We start from the raw sequence: 20,479 nt of genomic DNA on the forward strand, positions 1-20,479 counted from the left end.
CCCATGTTTCTGCCCGGCCCACACCCCCAGCCCACTCAGGGCTCCGGGCCAGGTGGGGCTGTGAGCCGGCTTGTCTGCCCTCCACACACCTGGCCCCAGGGATGACGCCTCCACACCACCAACACTGGGACTCCAAACCCGCCTGACCCTGGGGGTGGGCGGAGCTGAGAGCCCCCCCTTGATAAGCAGGGTGATGAATCTCTTCTTGGCCTTCCCCGCTGTTATTGCCATTGCCATGGTCACAGCACGGGCCCCTGCGGGGAGGATGCCGGGCGGTGGGGGGGGTGCCGAGGGCCATGGGCGTTGCCCTCTGGTTGCTACATAGCACGGTTTTTCCAGACACACAGACACACAGACACACAGACACACACACACACACACACACACACACACACACTGCCTGGAACCGTCCCAAAGCTTCGGTCACAGACTGACGTGTCCCTTCAACTCCCCCAGCTCCCTGTCTGTCCTGCCCACCTGTGGGGGTGGGGACCCCTCCAGCTGCAGACCCCCCAGCACTGGGGGACTGTGGTGGGTGGACAGATCCTTCAGCCCCCTAGACTCTATGGCCAGGCACACCCCCATTTGAGGCTTGACTGGGTGCCCATCAGGGCCCTGACAGTCCCTCCAGGAACAGGCTTCTTGCTTCCATGGGCTCACCTGCCCAGGATGCACTTGTGGGGGAGCGGCAATGGCCTGGCCCAAGGTCAACCAGACTCGGGACCACCGGTGCAGTTCAAGACCCAGATCTGCCTTGCCTGGCCCTCCACCCCTTTCCTTACTCTTTTGGGGCCCTAGTGGCATGTGCTGCACAGACCCATGGAAGGCACGGAGTGAAGCACCCCGCACACCCCAAGACGCAGCCCGCCCCAGCGCTACCAGCACCGTGGCCCTGCGCTCTTCTCCCTCCCAGCACTGGCTGGAGGCACAGGGGCTGCGTCTGGAGTGTGAGGGACCGCGGCCAGGACGGCTACTTGCCCCAGGCTGCTCTGTGCCCAGAATGTCCACCCTGCCCCAAGCCAGCCTAAGGGCATCCAGGGCCCTGAGACCGGGGGGAGGTCACTGCGGAGTTCTGGCTGCCTGGCCAAAGCCACCTCCACACGCTCACCCTCTCTCTGCGCACTCCCGCGCCCTCGCCTGCTGAAGCTCCGCCCAGGCTCAGCTGGAGACCCAGATGGCAACGGGGCAGGACCCTGCCCTGCCGCAGAATGCTGGATGCAGAGGGCCTGGCTGGGGCCCTCCAGGCGCCGGGAGAATTGGTGAAGGCACGGCTGGGCCCCAGTGACCGCTGAGGAATCCACCAGGAGAGCTCTGCCCCTCAGGGCTGGACAGACACCCCCCCCCCGGGCACACCCCCCCACCCCACCCCCACCCCCCGCCATGCCATACACTGTGACACTTGCCTCTGGCCTCTTCCCTACCATTCTCAAAGCCCCCACCCAGTGCCCAGTGCCCCAGTCTCCGGGCTCCCTCCTCAGTGTGGACAGGTGTAAGGATGTGCCCTGCTAGGGCTGGAGGCCAGCAGGGCCTGTCTGGTGTTCCTGCACCCAGATGCCCTGCAGGGCCAACATGTGCTCCAGGACCACTGCTGAGCCCTGGGCCAGAGCTGGCTTCCTGCCCCCAGAGGCCACCCCTCCCTGCCCTTCCCCCAGGCCCGGCTGAGTCTGAGTCGTGGAGACTCAGACATTCCCAGGGCCTATTTTTAACAGCTTGTCTCCCGGGGCCCCTTGTCTGGCCCGAGGTCCTGCCCCGGGCGGCCCTGGGGCTGGGGAAGGGAACGGACTCTGTGCTTTCCCAGAAGGACGCTGATCCTGTCCACCAGGCCACGGCCTGGCCAGGGTAGGAGAAGACCCCTCTCCTCCTCTGCTGGAAGCAGGCGTGGGATGCAGAGGGGCTGGGGTAGAGGGATGCGGGCACCTACAGCCTTGAGTTCCCTCAGCCCGCCCTGCCCTCCCCCTCCCCCTCCCCCCACCCCCACCCCAGGCTGAGCCTAGTTCCGGGAATCTCTGTGCCCTGGAGCCAAAGCCCATGCAGCAGCGCCTCAAATTCCAGCCTCATCAGCCCAGCAGCTGGGCATGTTCACGGCCACAGACCCACCCCTGCAGCCAGCCGGGCCCTGAGAAAACGTGCTGCCCACACCTGGCCGCCCCGGTCTCCCGCCAGTCCTTGCCTGTCCCAGCTCCCAGAGGCCCAGAGCCGGGGTCACAGGCACTAGGTGACTTCCTGACCCTTAGCACCCAGGGGGCCACAGCCCATGACCAGTGCGCCGGTGCTTGGAAAAAGGTCATGCTCCCTCAGGCCTAGAGCAGCTCAGCCAGGCTAGCCTAGCTGGGTGGGGTCCCCAGGGAGCCTCCAACAGCAGAGGCCCAGGGGAAGGTGGGGGCCTAGGGCAGGGGATTCTGGGCCTCAGGGAAGTGGGGGCCGAGGGAGCTGCAGTCCCCACAGAGATGCCTGGAGGGTGGGGGTACCAGCTAGGGCCCAGGTCTGAAATGGGGTGCAGGGTGGGTCTTGGAGGGTCCTGGCGAGGAAGTGGGGAAGACTGGACCGGTGGGAGGTGGGGTACAGCTGGGGAGCAGGATGGCGGAGGAGGCCCGGGCGCTGTGCCCAGCCCTGGGGTTCTGGATGGAACAGAGGTGGTTAGATGGCATTTCAGGGCCGCCTCAACTGGCTGGGACCGGGCTGGAGGGGTGGGGGTGGAGGCCGGGCGGGGGTGGGGGGAGGTGGAGAAGGCGGCACACCGTACGGGCCTCCCCTGCGTCTTGCAGGGGCGCCCGAGGAAACACCTGGCTTGTGGGGAGGCTTCCTGGAGCTAGTGTCACCAAGAGAGCCCCGGCAGCGCAGGGCCACTCGCGGCCCCCACCGACGACACCCAGCGACCGCGAAGAGACAGACGGTACCGGCCCCGCCCCGATTTCCATGACAACCCCGCGGAAACAAACACGGAGGCGCGACCCCCTCCGCACGCAGGAAGTGGAACGCGCCCTCCCGGGCCAGAACCCGGCAGTGGGAGGGCACTGCGTCCCTGGCAGGGCTGGGCCGATCCTCCCTCCAGGCGACCCCGGCAGCCCTCGCCCCACCCCCCCAGGGCGGGCCTTCACACGAGAATAGGCCCCGCCCTTCCCCGGCTTTTGGGGAAGGGCGCGCCGCAGATCAAGTCTTCCCCTACGCAGTTTCCCCTGGAGCCTCCTGGAGGAGGGGCCCCGGCTGTGCTCTCAGCAGCCCCTAACCGGCCGGACGACAGGAATTTCCCATCCGACACCGGGAGCCCTCAGCGAGGGCGGGCCTGGGGGTGCTCAGGGAAGCCTGAGTTCTCCCCCAAACGACCCCCCAACCAAGGAGCCTCGTGCTGGCGGGAGGGAGGTGGGAATGTGGAGGGGTGTTGTCCCAGCCCCTCCTCCGAGCGTGCTTGCCCGAACCTCCCCTCTGCCTGGGGTGGGAACTGGGCGCCCTTGGGGCACCTGCTCCAGCGCCTCCCATCCCCAGGGCAGGCCGACCCACCCTGCACATCCTGGCTGCGCTCCAGGCGCCGGCCAGGTACGAGGAGACGCTGCCGCCCACGCTGGGCGCCTGGACTGGCCAGGAGGAGGGCGGCTTGGCACTGCAGACACCAGGAGCCGGCCCTCCACCCCAGGGACACGGTTGGCTGCTCGAGGGACAATGAGCCGGGCACCCAGGCTCAGCTGTGTCTGGGCCCGCGGGCCAGGCACGGGCCTGTGCCACGGGCTGGGGCGCTGGGAGCTGTCCCTGGGGGCAGGGCACGTGGGGAGCCGGCTGCCTATGGTGCTGGGGACACGGGCCCAGATTGAGCAGGCCCGGATGACGCTCCTGGCTCGGGGAGGGCGAGGCATCTGGGGGTGGGGTGCTGGGAGCAGGCCAGGGCAGGGCTGAGCGCTGGAGGGCAGGTCTCCGAGGGTTCTGCCCCCGCGCCCAGCGTGGAAGAGAAGGGGCGCCCTCTGGTGGGCTGCCCGGGAGCCAGCAGGTAAAGGGAAGGCAGACGAGGAGGAGAGGTCTCCTCCCAGCTACTGAGAGTTCCCGGTTGCAAAGGCAGAGCCTGGACAGCCTGGGGAGGCCAGAGGTGAGTCCATCAACACTGCAAGCCCAGACGCAGATGCTGTTCAGGCAGGAGCCCCTAGGCCTCTCCTCCAGACTGCCCACGTTCTGTCCCTGGGCTCCCACCAATGCCGGGGCCGGCCGACCACGCTCAGCCTCGCTCCCCCAAACCCTCTGTACTTCCAGGCTCCTCCTCGTCCCTGACCACCCTTCACCGGCTTCTCCCCCTGCAGAGGACCCGTCCTCTGCTCACCTGCCCCCTCTCCCTCCACATGCCATGCCCTCTGCTCTTTCCCGAGGCTGACCTCTCCCTCTGGGTCTCTGATGGATCAGAGGACCCCCTGGTTTTGGTGCCCATGTCTGGGGACCAGGACCCCACCCCCGGATGCCTCCCACCCTCCCCACGTCCAGCTAGTCTGGTCCCTCTCAGGGGCCCAGCCCACCTCAGTGTCGGCACCACAGCCTAAATCAGCGCCTCCCCGCCTCCCAGCCACGACCACCGCCGTTGGGAAGAGGACCCCCGGACGAAGGGACGCTATCCCGGCTTCACACCCATGCCACAGACACAGACACAGTGCGGGGTTGTGCGATCCTCAAACCTTTCATTGACAGCAGAACGCCCGGCAGTCGAATGTGAGCCACGTGAGGGCGGCGGGCGGGCGCTTGCGAGGCAGGGTGGGAGGCGGGCAGAGGGCTCCTGGCAGGGATGTCCCTCCACCCTTGGGACACTGTGAGGGGCGTGGCTGTGGCTGTCACGGGCAGGGGGAGCATAAATAACACTGTGGGCAGGACTCGGGCAGCAGGAGGGGGAGCGTGGGGCGGCCACCTCAGAAAGACCCACCCAGGCCACAGGGACGTGTGGGCCGTGAGATACAGACATGGGGACACGGGGGGCCAGGAGGACACAAAAGGGGTGACGGGTGGCTGGGGACACAAAGGCAGACACACCCAGGGAGACAGGGTTGGTGGGCAGGGCTCTGGAGTCAGCTCAGGGGCTTCCTCCCCAACACGCAGGCCCTGGACTCGCAGGTGCTGAGGTGGGACTGGGCGGCGGTCACTCTCCCCTCGTAGCCAAGCAGTGGGCCCCTGGCCAGGGGCCTGCGCAGGCGGGCCAATGCCCCGCAGAAGGGCCTGCGGGCCTAGGGCTGAACCTTGCCCTCGGGGTCCTTGTCATAGATGTAGCTGCCAACAGCTCCGGTGTTCACCCCTGTGGGGAGAGGGGCAAGGGTGGTAGGGGAGGGGTGGAGGAAGGGGGACCCCGCATCCCAGACCCTCCTGGCCACACTCACCCTTGGGTCCGAAAAGTATTCCGTAGCAGGGCTTGTGGCAGTAGGGCTGGCCGTCGTGCTAGGGACGAGATGGGCGGGGGGGTGAGAAGCGAGGGCCACGGAGTCCACACTCCCCACTCCCCCTGGTGGCTTCCTCCGGGTCTCCCTGAACCCTCGAGTTCTCAAAGCCTTGGCCAGGTCGGCTCACCTTGGGGGAGCTGGAGGGGAGGACAGCGCCGCCACGCCACGCCACGCCACGCAGCACTGCGCGCACGCGAGCCACGAGGCTGGCCACCAGGGGACAACGCCCACCGCCCGGCACCCCCCTCCCCCGCCTCCCGTCCCCGGCAGCTGCGCGCCCCGCCCCCAACCGTCCAGCCGGCGCCCCTCTCACCTCCGCGTGCCCGCCTGGGGTCAGCGTCTTCCCGCAGCGCTCACAGCGCAGGCACGGCCGGTGCCAGTCCTTGCCCAGAGACGTCACCTTCTCGGCTGGGGACGGGAGAGGTGGTGAGGTCGGGGGCCCCCCTGGCGGAGATCTCCCAGGCTGGGGGTGGGCGCGGCCACTCACCAAAGTAGACCCTCTTGTTGCAGCGAGGACACATGTTGGGTTCCCCGGTGAACGTGGTGACGCTGGAGGCTGGGAGGGGGAGGAGTCAGGACGGGGCACAGCGGCTCCGACGCCCCGGCCCCCCTGACCCCGGAAACTCAGCCCAGCCCACCTTTGCTGGGCCCCTTCGGGGGGCCGCTGGCCTTCCGCTCCTCAGCTCGGGCCACGGGGACCTCGATGGGGCCAGTGACCTGCGGCTTCTCGGCAGAGGGCTTCTCGTAGATGTAGGAGCCGGCACCTCCGATATTCACCCCTGTGAGGCGGCAGGCACCGTAGGGGGCGTGGCCAGTGGGCTCGCCCACCACCCAGCCCTCACAGCCACCCCCCAACTTCTCAGAAAAGGGTCCTCCGCGGCCCACTGTGGGGTCAGGACCCCCACCCAGAGGGCACCCGTGGGCTGCAGATTTCCGGGAAAGGCACGGAGGATGCTGGTTCTTCAAGGACGGGAGGGGCCAGCATGGGGAAGGAGACAAGGGGGCCGGGGGAATCCGAGGATCCACAGCGTCCCGCCAGGCCAGCCCCAAGTCTCTGCTGGGCCGAGGATCGGCACTGGCCACGTCCCCCAGCGCCGGAGTAGATCACACGCCGTGGCGCCCCACCCAGGCTCACCTTTGGGTCCGAACAACGTGGCATAGCAGGGCTTGTGGCAGAAGGGCTTCCCGTCATGCTAGGCAGAGGGCAGGGCATGAGGGCGGGGGCCGGGCCTGGGCTCCCCGGCCCCCCCCTCCCTGCCCGGGGGAGCGGCTCACCTCGGCGTGGCCCCCTGGCGTCAGCGTCTTGCTGCAGTGCTCGCACCTGAGGCAGAATCTGTGCCAGTCTTTGCCCAGGGAGCTCACCTTCTCAGCTGGGGCGGGAGAGGGGTCAGGGCCAGCGCCCTCCTGCCCTCCCACGCTCAGCCGCCTGCTGCCCCCGCTGTCCTGCCCGCTCCTGGGCAGCCTCTGCGCCGGGTCCCCTTCATCCCCACCCAGGAGCCACGTGGCACCTGCCTGCTCCCCCACCGTAACCACCTTCTGCTCCCCAGGGGCCCTGCTCTCCCTCTGGGTCTCAGGCACCCTCATCACCCTGGGTCACGGGCTGCAGCAGGGAACTTGGACGGGGTCCCAGCTCAAGCACCTGCTAATCCCCTCACCAGGACACCTGCCCCTCCCTCACACACATCCCCAAACCCTCCAATCAGGCCCTAATGGAGCTGGCAGAGCGCCCCCGCTGAAGGGTGGCCCCAAGCCTCCAGAACCCCTGCGAGAGGCCAGTCCCTGTCGCCACCATGGGACACCCGTGGGACAGGACGCCTGCCTGTCTATATTTGGCTTCCTCTCCCTAAGCTCTGAGCGCCCCCCCCCCCCCCCCCCCGCCTCTGGCTGCTGCTTTGGCACTCAAGGTCTGAGACCAGCTGCTGAGGGTCACGTTGGGGCCCCTCCTTGTCCCCTGCCCCAGGCTGGGGCTGCTGGGCCACCTCCCAGTGGACGGAAGCTGAGGCTTCCCCAGGGGAGCACAGCAGGAAAAGGGCGGAGGAGAGGGCAGGAAGAAAGGCCGGAGCTGAGTTGGAATTCCTCCCAACTGGAAAGGGGCCCGGCCAGAGGCATCGGGGAGGGGAGCAGGGGGGTCAGGTGGACTGGGCCCCTTCCACCCTGGCAGAATCTGGCCAAGCCCCAAGAAGAGGCCAAGGACCAGTGGCTCCTCTGGTCCCCCTCACAGAGGGGCCCCCACCTGGGCCAGGCCTCCCCCAGGGCCCCAGCAGAGCAGGGAGAGAGAGCCTGGCCAGGGGCACCCCGAGCCCCAGGTGGCCTGTGGGTGCTGCTGGAGGGCAGTGAGTCCCCCTGGTGGCCCAGGTTCGGAGCCCTGAGCGATGTCTCCCCACGGCCCTGGTGGAACCTGCTGGCCCCGGCCAGGGGCAGCACAAGCTTAGATCCCTCTGGCCACTCCACCAAGGAGGCTGGGACGCAGGCTGGCCAGGCCTCGCCCCAGGTCCATGCCAGGGCAGATGGGAGCTGGCTGAGCCCAAGGCGGGCTCGGATCCTCTCCCAGTTCTCCTTCTGGCCAGCGGCGGCCGAGGCAGCTGCAGCTCAGGGCTGCCAGAACCACTGGCTGGTTTGTAGGATGTGGCCACCTGGGGGCAGGGGAATGACCCTCAGACCCACTGGCCAGGTCGACGGCCACACATTACCGGCCCAAGTTGGGAAGGCAGAATCGATTGAGCCTAATGGCTCGGAAGGGAACCGGCCCTCACCCGGCTGCACGGTTGTTGGGGACACAAAGGCTCGGTGTCCCTGAGGTCACCCTGGGGTATCCTGGCCCAGGTTGCACTGTGCACACGCTTGGGGTGTAGGCTGCTGGGGTGAAGCCTTATTGGGGGTAGGCTGCTGGGGTGAAGCCTGATTGGGGGTGGGAGGGTCTGGCCCCCAGCCCTTTCCTCCACCAGGGCCTCCAGACCAGGACAGAAGCCAGCCGAGTCTGAGCCGCCTTTGTTTTCTGCTGGGAGCCGGCGGCCGCCCAAGCAGGCAGAAGCGCTTTTCCGGGCTGTCCACGGGACTGTCGGCCCGGTCCTGAGCTAGCATGACTGGGAGCAAAGTTGCGGGCAGCGGGGCTGGCAGGAGGACCCTGGCGCTGGCCCCCACCCTGAGCCTTACAGGATGAGCCCTGTCTGGGATGGGGACAGAGGGCTGGGCAGACTCCTGGGGAGGCATCCGGAAGCCCCTCGGCTTCCAGCCAGCCCAGAAGCACTCCAGGCCAAATCCGGTCCCTCCCCTCTGGGAACAGCAAACAACGTCGGCCTCCTCCGGCCTCCTCCTCGAGCTCTGGCCTGCTGGGAAGCCAAGTGGCCATCTTCACCTCGGCCTGTCCCCAGTCCAGACCCGGACCACTGCCCTTAGGATGACAACAGAAGGATCGGATCCCCCGTCTGTCCCTGTCTCTCCCTGCCCTTCTGGCCATCCTGGCTTGTGCCACCAAGTCTGTCTGTGTGGGCGTTGGTGGGAGGCTCGGTGGGCAGGGACTTCGCCGCCCTGGCAAAGTCGGATCAGCCAGGATGAGCGAGAGTGGGTGAGCCAGACAACAGGGTCAGAGCGCCAGAGTGTGGGTGAGCCAGTGCTGGGGGGGGGCAGGTGCCGCCAACCCAGGGGGCATCCTGGCAGAGAGGACGCCCTCCTACCCAGCTACCTCCTCCTGAATGCCACTGTTCTGACCTTGAGGAAGCAGGGGGCCTGGCCACCTGGGCTCCAGCGTCCTCTCCTGCTTGTGGGGACTCGCTTGTCACCTCACCCCCGGGAAAGTCCTGGGGGGACGTGAACCAAGGAAAGGCGCGCGCTGGGACACGCAGGAGGTAGAGGCCAAGGTCGCCCCCGCGTGGACTGAGTCCAGACAGAGCCCAGCCCTAGCCCAGCCCCGCGTGGGCAGAGGTCGGGGTGGGGGCTGGGGGTCACGGGTCGAGGCCACGCCAGCCCGGCCACGTGTCCGCGGAAGGCGGGACTGGGGTCCGCGCGAAACGGCCGAGAGGGACAGACAGGAGCGCGCGAGAAGCGCCCGGAGATTGCTGCCCCGCCCGACCCCGCCCCGCTCGGCACCGCCGGGAGAACCGCGATGCGCCCGCGAACCCAGAGCTCTCCCCCAAGCCCGGGCGTATTCTCGGGGGGACCACGCGCCCCCCCACCCGCCGGGCCTCGGGCCCCCGCCCCACCCCCATCGTCCACTTCGGGGTTCGGGCGTGGCCGCCCCCAGCTTGTCGCCGCTCCGCCCTTCAGCCGCACCCGCGTGGGCAGCGCGGCGAGCCGGGTCGGGGCCGCGCATCCTGGACCGAGAAGGGCGGCGGGGTGCTGGCCGGGCCCGGGCACTCACCGAAGTACACGGTCTTGTCGCACTTGGGGCACTTGGAGGCCATGGCCGGTGCGCTCCCGTTCAGCCCGTGTCCTCCGCCCGCGCCCGTCTCCCCGCCGCCGCCGCCGCCGCCTCGCCCGCCCCGCCCGCCCCGCCCCGCCCGACCGGCTGTCTGTGCTCCCATTGGTCTGCGTCCGGGGCGGGGCGTCGGGAGCCCGCCCTCGGGGTCCGGGCGCCGCGGGGGCGGGGGCGCACCTGCAGGGGCGGATGGGGGGCGACTGGACCCGCCGGGCGCCCCTGGGTCGCGCGCGCGAGGTGGCCTCTACCCAGGCCCGCCCTGTCCTCGCCTGTTTCCATGGCAACGTTGGGGCAGCCAGCCGGGCCGCGGGTGGGGCTGGGAGTCCGCGGCCCCCTCGACTGGGGGCGTCCTGGCCAGCGGGGGCCTCGGCCCGGAAGGGCGGCGTCGGGACAAGCAGACTGACTCCCCGACGGCGGACCGGTCCGCCCTGCCCGGTGCTGGCGCCCGAGTCCCCAAGGGAACCCTACCCCACCCTGCCGCGCGCCGCCACCCCGCTTCCCTTTGTTGCTCGGTTTCTATAGCAACGGCCTTGCGGTGGGATAGGAGCGGGATTCCGGGCGGGCGCGCCACCGGTCCAGGCCCGGTCCCGGCCCCGCCTAACACTGTCAGTGGTGCTGAAGGCCCAGCGGGTGGAGGGCAGGGCGCCTGCCACTTCCAAAAACAGCGCGAGAGAAACTGCTGGAAGGGGGTTGGGGAGGGGATGCCCGGCACCGAGGGGACCCGCGGGGCTGTGCTGCAGGCTCTGAAGTTGTCCTCCCCAAGCTCTCCCACCCGAGGGCGGTAGGGAGGGGAGGAGAGGAGGGAGAGGAGATGTTGGGGCCCCTGGAGTGCCACTTTCGCGGGTGCTGTGGCCGGCCAAATGGGCGGACCCTGCCGTCAGCTTCTACCCCTATCCCCTCCCCCGGCTCCCGCCACGGGCATCCCTCGTCTGGACCCCACTAGCTTAGGGCCCAGGGCCTCTGACCTCCAGCTTGGTGGTGCCGAAGCACCCTCCTGGAGGGCCGGGGAGCTAGGGATCTGCCAGCATTCGGGGTCTCTCCCCGGGGTCCACAGCCCTCCTGCCAACAGGGACCTACCTACCTGCCTGACCACTCCCACTCTCCCTACCTGCACCTGGAGCCATGCAGGACCCGGCCCTAACCCCGGGGTCTGGGGGACCTGGAGGACGCTGGGGCCACCTCCCAGGGGCTCTGCCTCCTCATGGGCTCTCCTCTGGACCTCCATCCCCAGCTGAGCCTCAAGTCCGGCAGATGGACAGACCCCCAAGCCCAGACGACTAGGCCCAGGCTGGGCAGCGGGCTCCAGCCCCCTCACCCCCTGCCCTGTCTTTGAGGCTCTGTGCTGGACACTGAGGTCTGCCCCCCACTGCCGATTTCCTCTGCCTGGCGGCGTCCGGCGCCTCTCCTGGCCCCTGGTGCCAGCGTGTTCACAGTGGTTGGGTGAGCCAGTCTCACAGGGCAGTTTCATGGCAGCCCTCCGCGGCCCTGCTCCCAGCGGTGCCCCCACCCATTGCACCCACACCCTTCAGCCAGTGCCATTTCCGTGAGGACAACAGCCCAGAAACATGTGGCCCCCCTCAGGCCTAACTGACCAGCCTGGCCGGCCCCCTCTCCCTTCGCACTCGGGCTCTGGCCCCGAGCCAGCCAGGGCAGAGACCAGAGAGGAGGCCTCAGCGGGCCCCCCTTCTTGGACAAGGTGGCCTGCAGGTCAGTCATTCACATCCCGCTCCTGGCTCAGGCTGGGTGTCCGGTGTCTCTGAATAATTCATGGGCCCACTGCCCCCCACTTGGCACCTGTTACCACCTCCTCTGTAGCTTGGGAGCCCCCGGGGACCCCCGGGCATCAGCCTCCGTGACTCCACCCCGCCCCTGAAATTTGCAGGACTGCTGTGGAGGGCGGACTGGTTGGGCACTGGTGTCGCCCAGCTTGGAGAGCGAATGGGGGTGGAGCAAAGGAATGGCGCTGGGCCCTGGCCAGATGCCCTGGAGCCAGGGAGGGGAGAGTGGGGCGGCGCAGGTGCCCTGCCACCCAGCTGCAGTGCCTGGGCTGGTGGCACCGGGGCTGTTGTGGGCCTGGCGGGAGGGGGCACAGATCGCGGGACACAGAGCAGCGGCATCTGCCTCCGAGGCCACTGAGGGCTAGGGACTGGGGCAGGTACAGGCCAGGCCAGCTCCTGGTGAGCAGGCCGTGGGGCTGGGTGAGGACAGCAAGTTCGTGGGAAGCAGGCAGGGCCTGCCCCGAGGTGGCCAGGCCAGGTGGCTAGGTGGTAAGGCAGGCCCCTCCCCTAGGGCCGCAGCGCTGGCAAATGGCACACGCAGGAGCCCAGTCTCGCTCTCCCACAGGACCCCCAGGGCTGCGCCCAGCGGTGGGCAGGCGTCCAGGCTGAGTCCCTTGTGGGGACTCTTGTCCCCCTGAGATGGCCCTGGTGCTGGGGGTTGTGGAGGAGACGGCTACAGCCCCCTGCCAGGCCCACGAGAACAGACCAAAGCTGGCAAACACTCCTGGGCACCCAAGAGCTTGCTCCCCCCGCCCACACCCGCCTCCCACCCCGCCGCTAAGCCTCGGCTCAGACCCCCCAGCAGCGGAGAGGCGGACACGCAGCCCAGGCCCTGCCCAGCACAGTGCTGGGGTGGGGGCGGGGGACCCCCGGCTCCTGGCTCTCCGCAGGGCCTGCCTGTCCTTGGGACGGAGATCTCGACCAGCCTGGGGGGAGGGCCAGGTTGGGGGAAGGGAAATCAGTACCGGGCCTGGGGAGAACCCTCCCTTCCCGTCCCCACCCCACCCCATCCTCAGGCCCCAGGACTGGAAAAGGCCCCGGAGGAAGCTAGTGTCTTTCTCAAGGTCACCAGCCTGGCCTCCCAGCTGTGCGCCGCACCCCCCCACCCCCCACCGCACCTCGGCTGACACTGCAACGAAGCCCTGGGGCAGCAGGGGCAGCAAGGGGTGGTGCCAGGACTGCAGATTAGAATTGGCTGTGGTGGGGGCGGGGGGCGGGGGGCGGGTGCCACAGCCACTCCTCTGACACCCTGGCCCGCCACCCTGCGGGGCCCTGCAGCTGGGTCCTGGGAGGCCAGGACGCCCCTTATCTGTCTCCAGCGAGGGAGCAGGGTGGTTTCTATTTCAGTTCCCCAGCTGAGATGCCCACGCGTCACAGTGGGGCTGGAGGCACAGGAGGCAGAGCTCACGGAGGGGAGCCCCTCGGCTGGCGGAGGTTAGCGTGGCTCCCAGACCCCTCCCCACCGCGGCCTGGCCACACCTGTCCCCTGGGCCCGGAGCGGCTGTGCGGGGTCCAGCCGAGGCAGGATGTCTGAGAGCGGACTTGCTGAAATCTGAGCGAGCTCTCCCTGTGGAAACTCCACACCTGCTAGGGGTGGCCCTGCAGTTCCTGGCAAAAACCCGCAGACAGCTGGGGCAGGGCTCTGCCAGGAGCAGGCTGGCCGGCCGGCTGACCCAGCTAGGCTGGCTGCCCCGACGGAAGCCAGGCACCTGCCAGTCTGGGTCCCAGGCCAGGTCCAGACCACCCCCTGCCTTGAACAGACACAGGGGGTCTCCGCTCCCCCACCCCTGCCCCCGCCACCGAGTGAGCGCCAGCGAGCCCTGGCTGGACCTCTCCCTGCTCCCAGGGCCAGGTGGTGGGCATCGGGCCAGGGCCTCCGGGAGGCAGGTATGCGGGCCAGGCCTGCCACGCGCTGCTCGCCAGTGCCTCTCCCTGAGCGTCCTCCCCCATGGCGGGCCGGGGGAGCCCAGGCTGGGAGCGCCGGCTCTGCCCTGAGGGTGAGGTGGGCCCAAGACAGGGAGAGGACTGGGGACAAAAGACACGGAAAGGGCTAGTTGGATTTTTTGTTTTTATGAGTTTTTTTTCTTTGTTTTTTTTTAATATGAAAATTACTTGAAAAGACAAGGGGCCAACCCCACCAGGCAGCTCGGCTGGCCACTGGCCACGCCGATCCTAACATTCCAGGTGTAAGTTACAGAGCTTAAATTCATCTACAAAAAAAGTAATAAAAATAAAATTTAAAATGGCACCTTCAACAGAACACAAGGAAACTCCCGGCCGGCCCGCAGGCCCGCGTCGCAGGGCGAGCGCTGGGGCAGCCCCTCAGCTCCGCTCCGGCCAAAAAGTAAACACAAGCTAAAAAGGTGACTCCTCGGCGGCCCTGGAGTAAGTTAGGCGGTGCTTCCCCCCCACCCCCGCTGGGGGCCGAGGAGCAGTCTCTCTGCAGGGGGGGCGGGGGGGGCGGGGGGGGCACTACCGAAACCGGGCGGCGGGGCGGCGGGGCGGGTGGCGGGCAGGCGCGGTCTGCGGCTGGAGGGCCTTGCGGGCAGGCGGGCGGCGCCTAGTCCTCGATGACGATGGGCTCGTCGTTGACGGGCGCTGGCGGGGCCGGCCGCAGCGGCAGGGTCTGGCTGGGGCGCAGGGCGATGGGCTTGTAGGGCCTGCGGGCCGCGCGCTTGGTCTCGGAGGACGAGAGCAGCTTGCGGATCTTCCTGTGATCGAGACACCGAGTGACGCAGACGAGTGACACGGACACGGTGGCCCCTGCCCCCTGCCCGCCGCTGGTCCTGGAGGCCCCACCTGGTCTCCTCGGTGGCCATGTAGAACACGTCATCGGGGGCGTCGATCCAGTTCATCCGCCGCCGCTTGACGGGGGGCAGGGAGCCCCCCCGGATCAGCCGCACCTTGGTGGGGTACGCCTTCCCGTTGAGCAGCAGGTTCCGGCTTGGTCCCTGCGGTGGGGAGGCGCCAGGGGTCAGCCCGGGGCCTCCACGTGGGCACCCAGAAAGCCCGAGGTGGCGGTCCCAGCGGGGAGCATGGAGGCTTGGCCACCCCGGGCAGGGAGGGGGCCCTCCGAGGGCCATGGAGACCCGCCGCCTGCCCCTCCTCTGGTCCCACTGGGCCTCCCAGATGCTCCCATGCAGCGCCTGCAGGCCTGGGGGGCCTCCCCCAAAGGCCCGCGGGAGCTGTGGGAACACACGTGTGTACGAGTGTGGAGGACGGGGACCCTCCCTCTCACCATGTGCCTGGTCTGTCCGTGATTCGCCAAACCTGACAAGAGGGAGGAGAACAGGCTGTGAGGTCCAAGGCAAGGCACGTCCTGCACTCAACACGCTCGCTGAGGACCCGCAGCCGAGCAGCAGGAGACCTGGGGCCAGGTCCCCCCAGAGCCACAGCCCACACCCAGGCGGCGCTCTGGGTGGGGGCCCGGAGTCTCGGATCTGAGCTCGCTCCCTTGACTGGGCCGCGACAACCGGGGCCTGGTCTACGGTGGGTATAAATACAGTGGCGCCGGGCAGCCCCTCTGCAAGGCGGCCACTCCCCGGGCAGCACCACTCAGACCCCAGGAGGCCGGGCTACCCCGGGCTTCCTCCCGAGGGGCCCCCAGCCCCCATCGCAAACCCTGGGGCCAGCCACCCACGGAGGAGCTGACAGAAGCTCCTCGAGTGGCCAGGAGGCCAGGCTCTGGCCAGGGTTCCAGTGCTTCCACCCCATGGCCGGGGGTCTGCAGCCACAAGCAGCTGCCCCTCTGAAGGGGAAAGACGCCGTCCCAGGTCTCAGTCCACATTCCCAACGGGCGCCCGAGACCTGTGGCTCCCAGACACACGTGGGGCGAGTCTGTGGGCGGCCGTGGGAGCACGTGCCCATGAGGGCTGGTCTCCACCACTTGCGTCCTGCCAGAGGCCTCCCAGGACCAGCTCCTCCCAAAAGGGCCCCTTGGCCACGGTTCGTCTCTTGACGAGCAGAGAAGAGCTGTCCAGCCCTCCCCTTTGCAAACCGCCTCCTAACTTGGAGTACCCCAACCCCGGCAGGGCAGAGGGAGGGGCCGTGGCACCCGGCCTGCAGCCCTCGAGGCCCTGTGCTACTTACCCAGGTAGGTGCCTACCAGAAGGATGGGTGGCGGAGGAAAGAAAGCACACGGTCAGCGTTACAGGGGAGCGCGTGCATGCGGCAGGCCCAGAGGGTGGATGCAGCCGCAGGCGCGTCCGTGGGCCTGTTAGCCCATTAAGGCCCCACCAGTGCCAGAGGCCGGGCCTCGCCCAGAGCCAGCTCCCGCCACCCGCTGCTGCCCCCGCTGCCCCACAGCACCCCAGGAGGCCAGCTGTGGCCTCCTCCCAGGGCTCATGTGCAGCCCCCGATGTCCCCACCCGGGATCTGCACGCTGGGGCTGAAGTAGATAGGTATGGAAGCACATCGATCTCGGAAAGCCCGACAGAAGCAAAAAGATTTCATCCCTCCCACTAACTAACGGCTTTTTCACAGGTCGGACCACAAAGCCCAAAGCTGCCTGCTGATGAGCACGCGGCCCCTCACCCCCTTCTGTGGGTGTAATCAGACCATCCCCAGGGCACCTGTCGCAGGGGCAGATGAGCAGCCAGCCCCGCTGCTGGGACCAGGGGCTGCGACAGCCTCCCCGCCCGAAGGCTATGGGGGGGAGGAGGGAGATCAGCAGGCTAGCGCCCCGCCCTCAGAGCCCCACCGCAGGGTCGTGGGTGAGGCAGCCAGGGCAGGGGGGGGGGGGGGGCGGGGCCTGGTGCAGGCGAGAGCCTGTGTCCAGATGGGGTGAGATGGCAGGACCCGGCACCAGTACCCCCGGCTGACCCTCAGGGTGTGCCTGCTGGGGCTCTCAGACACAGCGGAGAGAGGGAGCGTACAGGGGACAGGGCTGGGCCAGTGGCCGCTGGCCGCTGCTACCTCCCGGGTCCCCACGTCCGGCCCACCTCTCACAGATCCCAGGACAGCCAAGCCTCGGCCAGACCCCTGGGGCCAGTAGCCCTCCAGTCCTGAGCTTGGGGAGGGCTCTGGACGTGTCCATGCTTGCTGCCCCATGGAGCTGGGGTACCCACACCCGACCTGACCTTGCCGTCACGAGAGGCTGGCAGGAGGGGCTCCGAGTGCACTTGCCACGTTCTTCCCTTCAGCTGCTTCCCTGTTCACCTCCCCCCCCACACACACACGGGTCCGGCCGCAGGCAAATCCCCGGGGGGCCCTGGGACACCCAGGTCTGACACATCCCACACTGCCACAGTGGCTACACCCTCCTAGAGCAGCCCCAGCCCACGAACACCCCACCGCCAGCTGAGGGGGCAGAAGCCGGGCCCTGGGCAGGTGAGAGGAGCCACATTCCAGAGGCGCCGACGGCAGGAGGGTCCCACAGAGGGCTGCCCTAGCGCACACCCCACGAGCATCCCATCCCGCTCAGGAGAGGGCACTACTGCTGCCTCAGCTCTGGGACCCTCAGCCCTGGGCGCGCCTCCATGCGGGGCCCTGACCTGAGCGTCCACCCGGGCCTCGCCGACCCCCACCCAGCCATGCCGGCCACACCACAGCTCTGTCCCACCTGCCCCCCGAGGAGACCAGGGTCCCAAAGCCCCCCACTGGGGCAGGGGCGCAGGCAGGGTTGCAAGCACAGCGCAGGCGGCCACGCAAGCTGAGGCTGGCGGCATGCGGACAGTCACAGCACGACAGCAGACAGTACAGGCGGGCGGCGGGGGCACCAGGGCCGCCGGAGCGAGGACAGTCCACTGACCGGCGCTGGGCCCGGAAGGAGGGGTGGCCCGCGAGCCGGAGGCCCCGGGGCAGGAGGCAGCGTTGGGCGAGCGGGGGGCCCGAGGGGCAGCGCTCCGGTCTTTGCCGAGCGACAGGTGAATCGGGAGGAGCCGGGGCAGCAGGGTGCGGCCCAGCCCGCGTGGACTGCCCTTGGACGTGCCCTGAGCCGTCCGCCGCGCACGCGTGAGCACAGCACACACAGGCACGCGCGGAGGGCCGGGCCTTACCCCTACTGGGCATCAAGAGGCGCTTCTTCACGTTGCCTGGCAGCGCCCGGCGGCAGGAGAGAGGAGAGAACACACGGTCAGCGGGTGCGGGCGCGGCGGGGGCCAGGGTCGGGTGCCCCGGGGCCACAGGCCGTGCTGGCCAAGCCCAAGGCCCCGCCGGACTCACCGTCCACCCCGTTGTGCTGCTCGTAGCTCCTCTTGCCCAGGATGGTAGGGGAGCCGTTGTTGATGACGGGGGCCGACTTGGCCGGGGTCAGGCCGCCGAGCACGCCGGACACGCTCTTCACGGGGTCGGGCTTCGGGGGGCGGGGGTGGGTCTCTGCAGAGGCAACGCGGGCAGGTGGGCGCACTGCGGGCTCTCGGCAGCAGCCCTGCCGCCCGACTGTGGGCCGCCAGAGCCCAGGCCCATGGCGACCAGGGCCCGGGAGGGCACCGCAGGCCAGCACCCCCGGGCATCCTGCGAGCGGGGACAGCTGCTGGGGCCGGGCTCCTTGGCTCCTCAGCCCTGGCCAAAGGGCCGCAACACCGGGGACCACCGGCAGCTTACAGGCTCCAGATACCCATAAACAAGCAGGTCCACTCAGCGGCCACCGGAGCTGACGGCACAGGGCTGGCCACTAGACAGACGATGAGTTTTAACGGCCCAGCTGGCTGGCCGAGGACGAGCCCACGAGCGCCGGCCTGGAAGGCACGGGCTCACACCTGCCAAGGTCCCACAGCCCTGGGGGGCTCGCAGGGAACAGAGACCACCTCCTCCCATGGGTCGGGTCGGGGTGAGGCCAGCCCCGGGACCGAGACTCCACAGCAAGTGCTGCCGGGAGCTCCCGGCTCTGGAATGTCCCTCACGAAGGGGAAGCCCCACCCTCGTCCAAGCCCAGCCAAGGCCAGCCGAGGCCAGCCGAGGCCAGCCGAGCCAAGGGCCCAGGAACAAGCCGGGCGGGGCGGGGCGGCAAAGCCAGCCGAAGGGCTCAGGGTCCCCAGGCCACGAGGCCCCTCCCTGCAAGGCTGCTGCCTAGGTGTGCACGTCTCCCACCCAGCCGTGACCCTGCCCTGGGGCGTGGGGCGCGGAGAAGCCCCCGCGGGAGATCCAGGCTCAGAGGCATCACAAGAGCCAGTGCCCCCGACCCAGATCCCTGGGGACTGCAGGGGCGAGGGGAGCAGGGTGGGGAGAGGCTGGGACCCCCTGGGGGGGCCAGGGCTGCGCTGGAGGAGAGCAGGCTCACCAAGGTGCCGCAGGACGGCCTCCAGGGGCTTCCGCGCGGCCTGCTTCAGCACCAGCGGGCTCTGAGAGGCTCCGGGCAGCCGTGCCGTGCCTGTGGGGTGCGAGGCCCGGGTAAGAGCTCCCGCGGGGGCTGCACACCCCGTCCCCACCAGCCCCGCCAGCGCCCCTCCCGCAGGAACACTCACACTCAGCCTTGATGGCCGCACTGTTGATGGGCATGTAGGGGTGCCGGGCGGCATGCCACGGGCGCAGGATCTCACGGCACAGGCGCCGGGCGATCCGCGTGAGCTTGGTGGTGTGCAGGTAGAAGGCCTGTCTCGTCTTCATGGCAAACTTGGGGCTCCCGCTGCTCCGGGCTGGGATGCCGTGGGGGCTCTGCGGAAGGGGGCGAGCCGCCCCAACACAGCGCCATGACTGCGGGCCGGACCGCGGGGCGTGCGCTGGGGCAGGGTGGGGGGGACCGACTTACCATGTTACTGCGGTTGGGTCCTGGCCTCTCTCCATCTAACCGGGTTGGCATTTTCAAGCCACCATATTTCTTCCAATATGTCCAACAAGATGCGCAGAGGCGACACTGCATGTTAGGGGGACCCCAAGAATACCACTGGTAAGACTGGGTGGCTACGGACAACAAAGTTGGAAATAGACGGATTCTTAAGCAGAACCAGTGACGGCAGAGAGCATTACACAGCTGTCGCCCGCCCGCGCCCACCACCCACCCTGTGGGCCCGGGCACCCGGTACTCCCCGAGAGGGCTTCCCCGGCAGGGCGTGGCCACCGCCCCCAGGCTGGGCCCCAGGGCAGTGCAGGGGCGCCCAGGGCTGTGGGCTAGGGGCACCCAGATGCCGGGCGGGGCACTTACTGTAACAGCTCTCGCAGGCCCGGCCGGCCCCAGGGCTCTGGCCTGGCGCCCCGGCACCGTTCACCACGCCTGCCTTCACGTTATTGACACTGATCTGGTTCGGGTTTGGCTTGTTACTTAGGTAAGGAAAGGAGAGAGGGAAGACGTCACGGGACCACCAAGCCCTGGGCGCGCGGCTCTGGGGCCCGGCAGCCCCAGTCCAGACCTGCCTGGCCACAGGGCAGACGCTGACCCCTGCCTGAGGGTGTGTGATCTTTCTCCCCTCGAGTTCTAGAAGCAGCTCCCACCTTGTCGACACCCCAGCTCCATCTGCCTGCGCTTAGCTCAGCTCAGAGTTGAACCCCAGGCCGGGTGGGGTCCCGTCCTGATGCCCTGTGCTGTCCCCACCTCTGCCCCCAGGCCACCACGGGCTTCGATGACAGGCCCCCGACTCTCTCTAGGACTCAGCCAGGACGGCACCACGGGGCCACGTGGGACGCGGGACGGCGCCGTGAGGGGCGTACTTACTAGTTGGGGATATAAACTTGCTTTAACTTGCTCTCCGCTTCCGCTGCTTTCAAGCGTTTCTTCAAACACAGAACAAAGGGTCAGGGCGGCCAGCAGGTGGGTCTGGAGAGGGGATCCCCCAGTCCCCACGCTGCCCCCTCACCCTAAAGTTCCCACAGGACCCCTCGGCCCCCGCCCAGGCCGGGCCCTCACCTGCTGCACGTATCTGTCGGTGGTCTTCCACATGTAGTAGTACTCGATGATGCTGGTGAGCGACTTCCAGGGGAGCTGGGGGGAGAGGGGCACGTCAGGGGGCGGGCGG

The 20,479-nt window shown here is 68.7% G+C and overlaps 2 protein-coding genes across 3 annotated transcripts in view; both read right to left on the reverse strand.

Moving 5' to 3' along the window:
* Window positions 1-4,634: 4,634 nt before the first annotated feature.
* Window positions 4,635-10,137, reverse strand: LOC132419934 (cysteine-rich protein 2-like). Its single transcript, XM_060003799.1, is given in 9 exon segments — window positions 4,635-5,257; window positions 5,340-5,397; window positions 5,713-5,807; window positions 5,887-5,955; window positions 6,038-6,178; window positions 6,535-6,592; window positions 6,675-6,769; window positions 9,757-9,885; window positions 9,888-10,137. Coding segments are annotated over 9 exon segments (918 nt in total). The 5' UTR covers window positions 10,093-10,137; the 3' UTR covers window positions 4,635-5,189.
* Window positions 10,138-13,650: 3,513 nt separating this feature from the next.
* The window catches only part of MTA1 (metastasis associated 1), a 37,756-nt gene continuing 30,927 nt past the window's right edge, over window positions 13,651-20,479 (reverse strand). The window contains exons 11-21 of one of the 2 annotated variants that reach the window (XM_060003801.1): window positions 20,371-20,445; window positions 20,179-20,237; window positions 19,672-19,787; window positions 19,279-19,430; window positions 18,995-19,184; window positions 18,811-18,900; window positions 17,754-17,906; window positions 17,588-17,623; window positions 14,830-14,861; window positions 14,391-14,542; window positions 13,651-14,302 (exon numbers count right to left, since the gene is read on the reverse strand). In XM_060003801.1, coding sequence (XP_059859784.1) covers window positions 14,152-14,302; window positions 14,391-14,542; window positions 14,830-14,861; window positions 17,588-17,623; window positions 17,754-17,906; window positions 18,811-18,900; window positions 18,995-19,184; window positions 19,279-19,430; window positions 19,672-19,787; window positions 20,179-20,237; window positions 20,371-20,445 — 1,206 coding nt within the window. In that variant the 3' untranslated portion in view covers window positions 13,651-14,151. Of the gene's footprint in view, window positions 14,303-14,390; window positions 14,543-14,829; window positions 14,862-17,587; window positions 17,624-17,753; window positions 17,907-18,810; window positions 18,901-18,994; window positions 19,185-19,278; window positions 19,431-19,671; window positions 19,788-20,178; window positions 20,238-20,370; window positions 20,446-20,479 lie in introns of those variants that run through there. The other variant, XM_060003802.1, reaches the window with a different exon arrangement.

This window comes from Delphinus delphis, chromosome 2 (genome assembly GCF_949987515.2).
Source record: "Delphinus delphis chromosome 2, mDelDel1.2, whole genome shotgun sequence".
NCBI classification, from domain to species: Eukaryota; Metazoa; Chordata; class Mammalia; order Artiodactyla; family Delphinidae; genus Delphinus; species Delphinus delphis.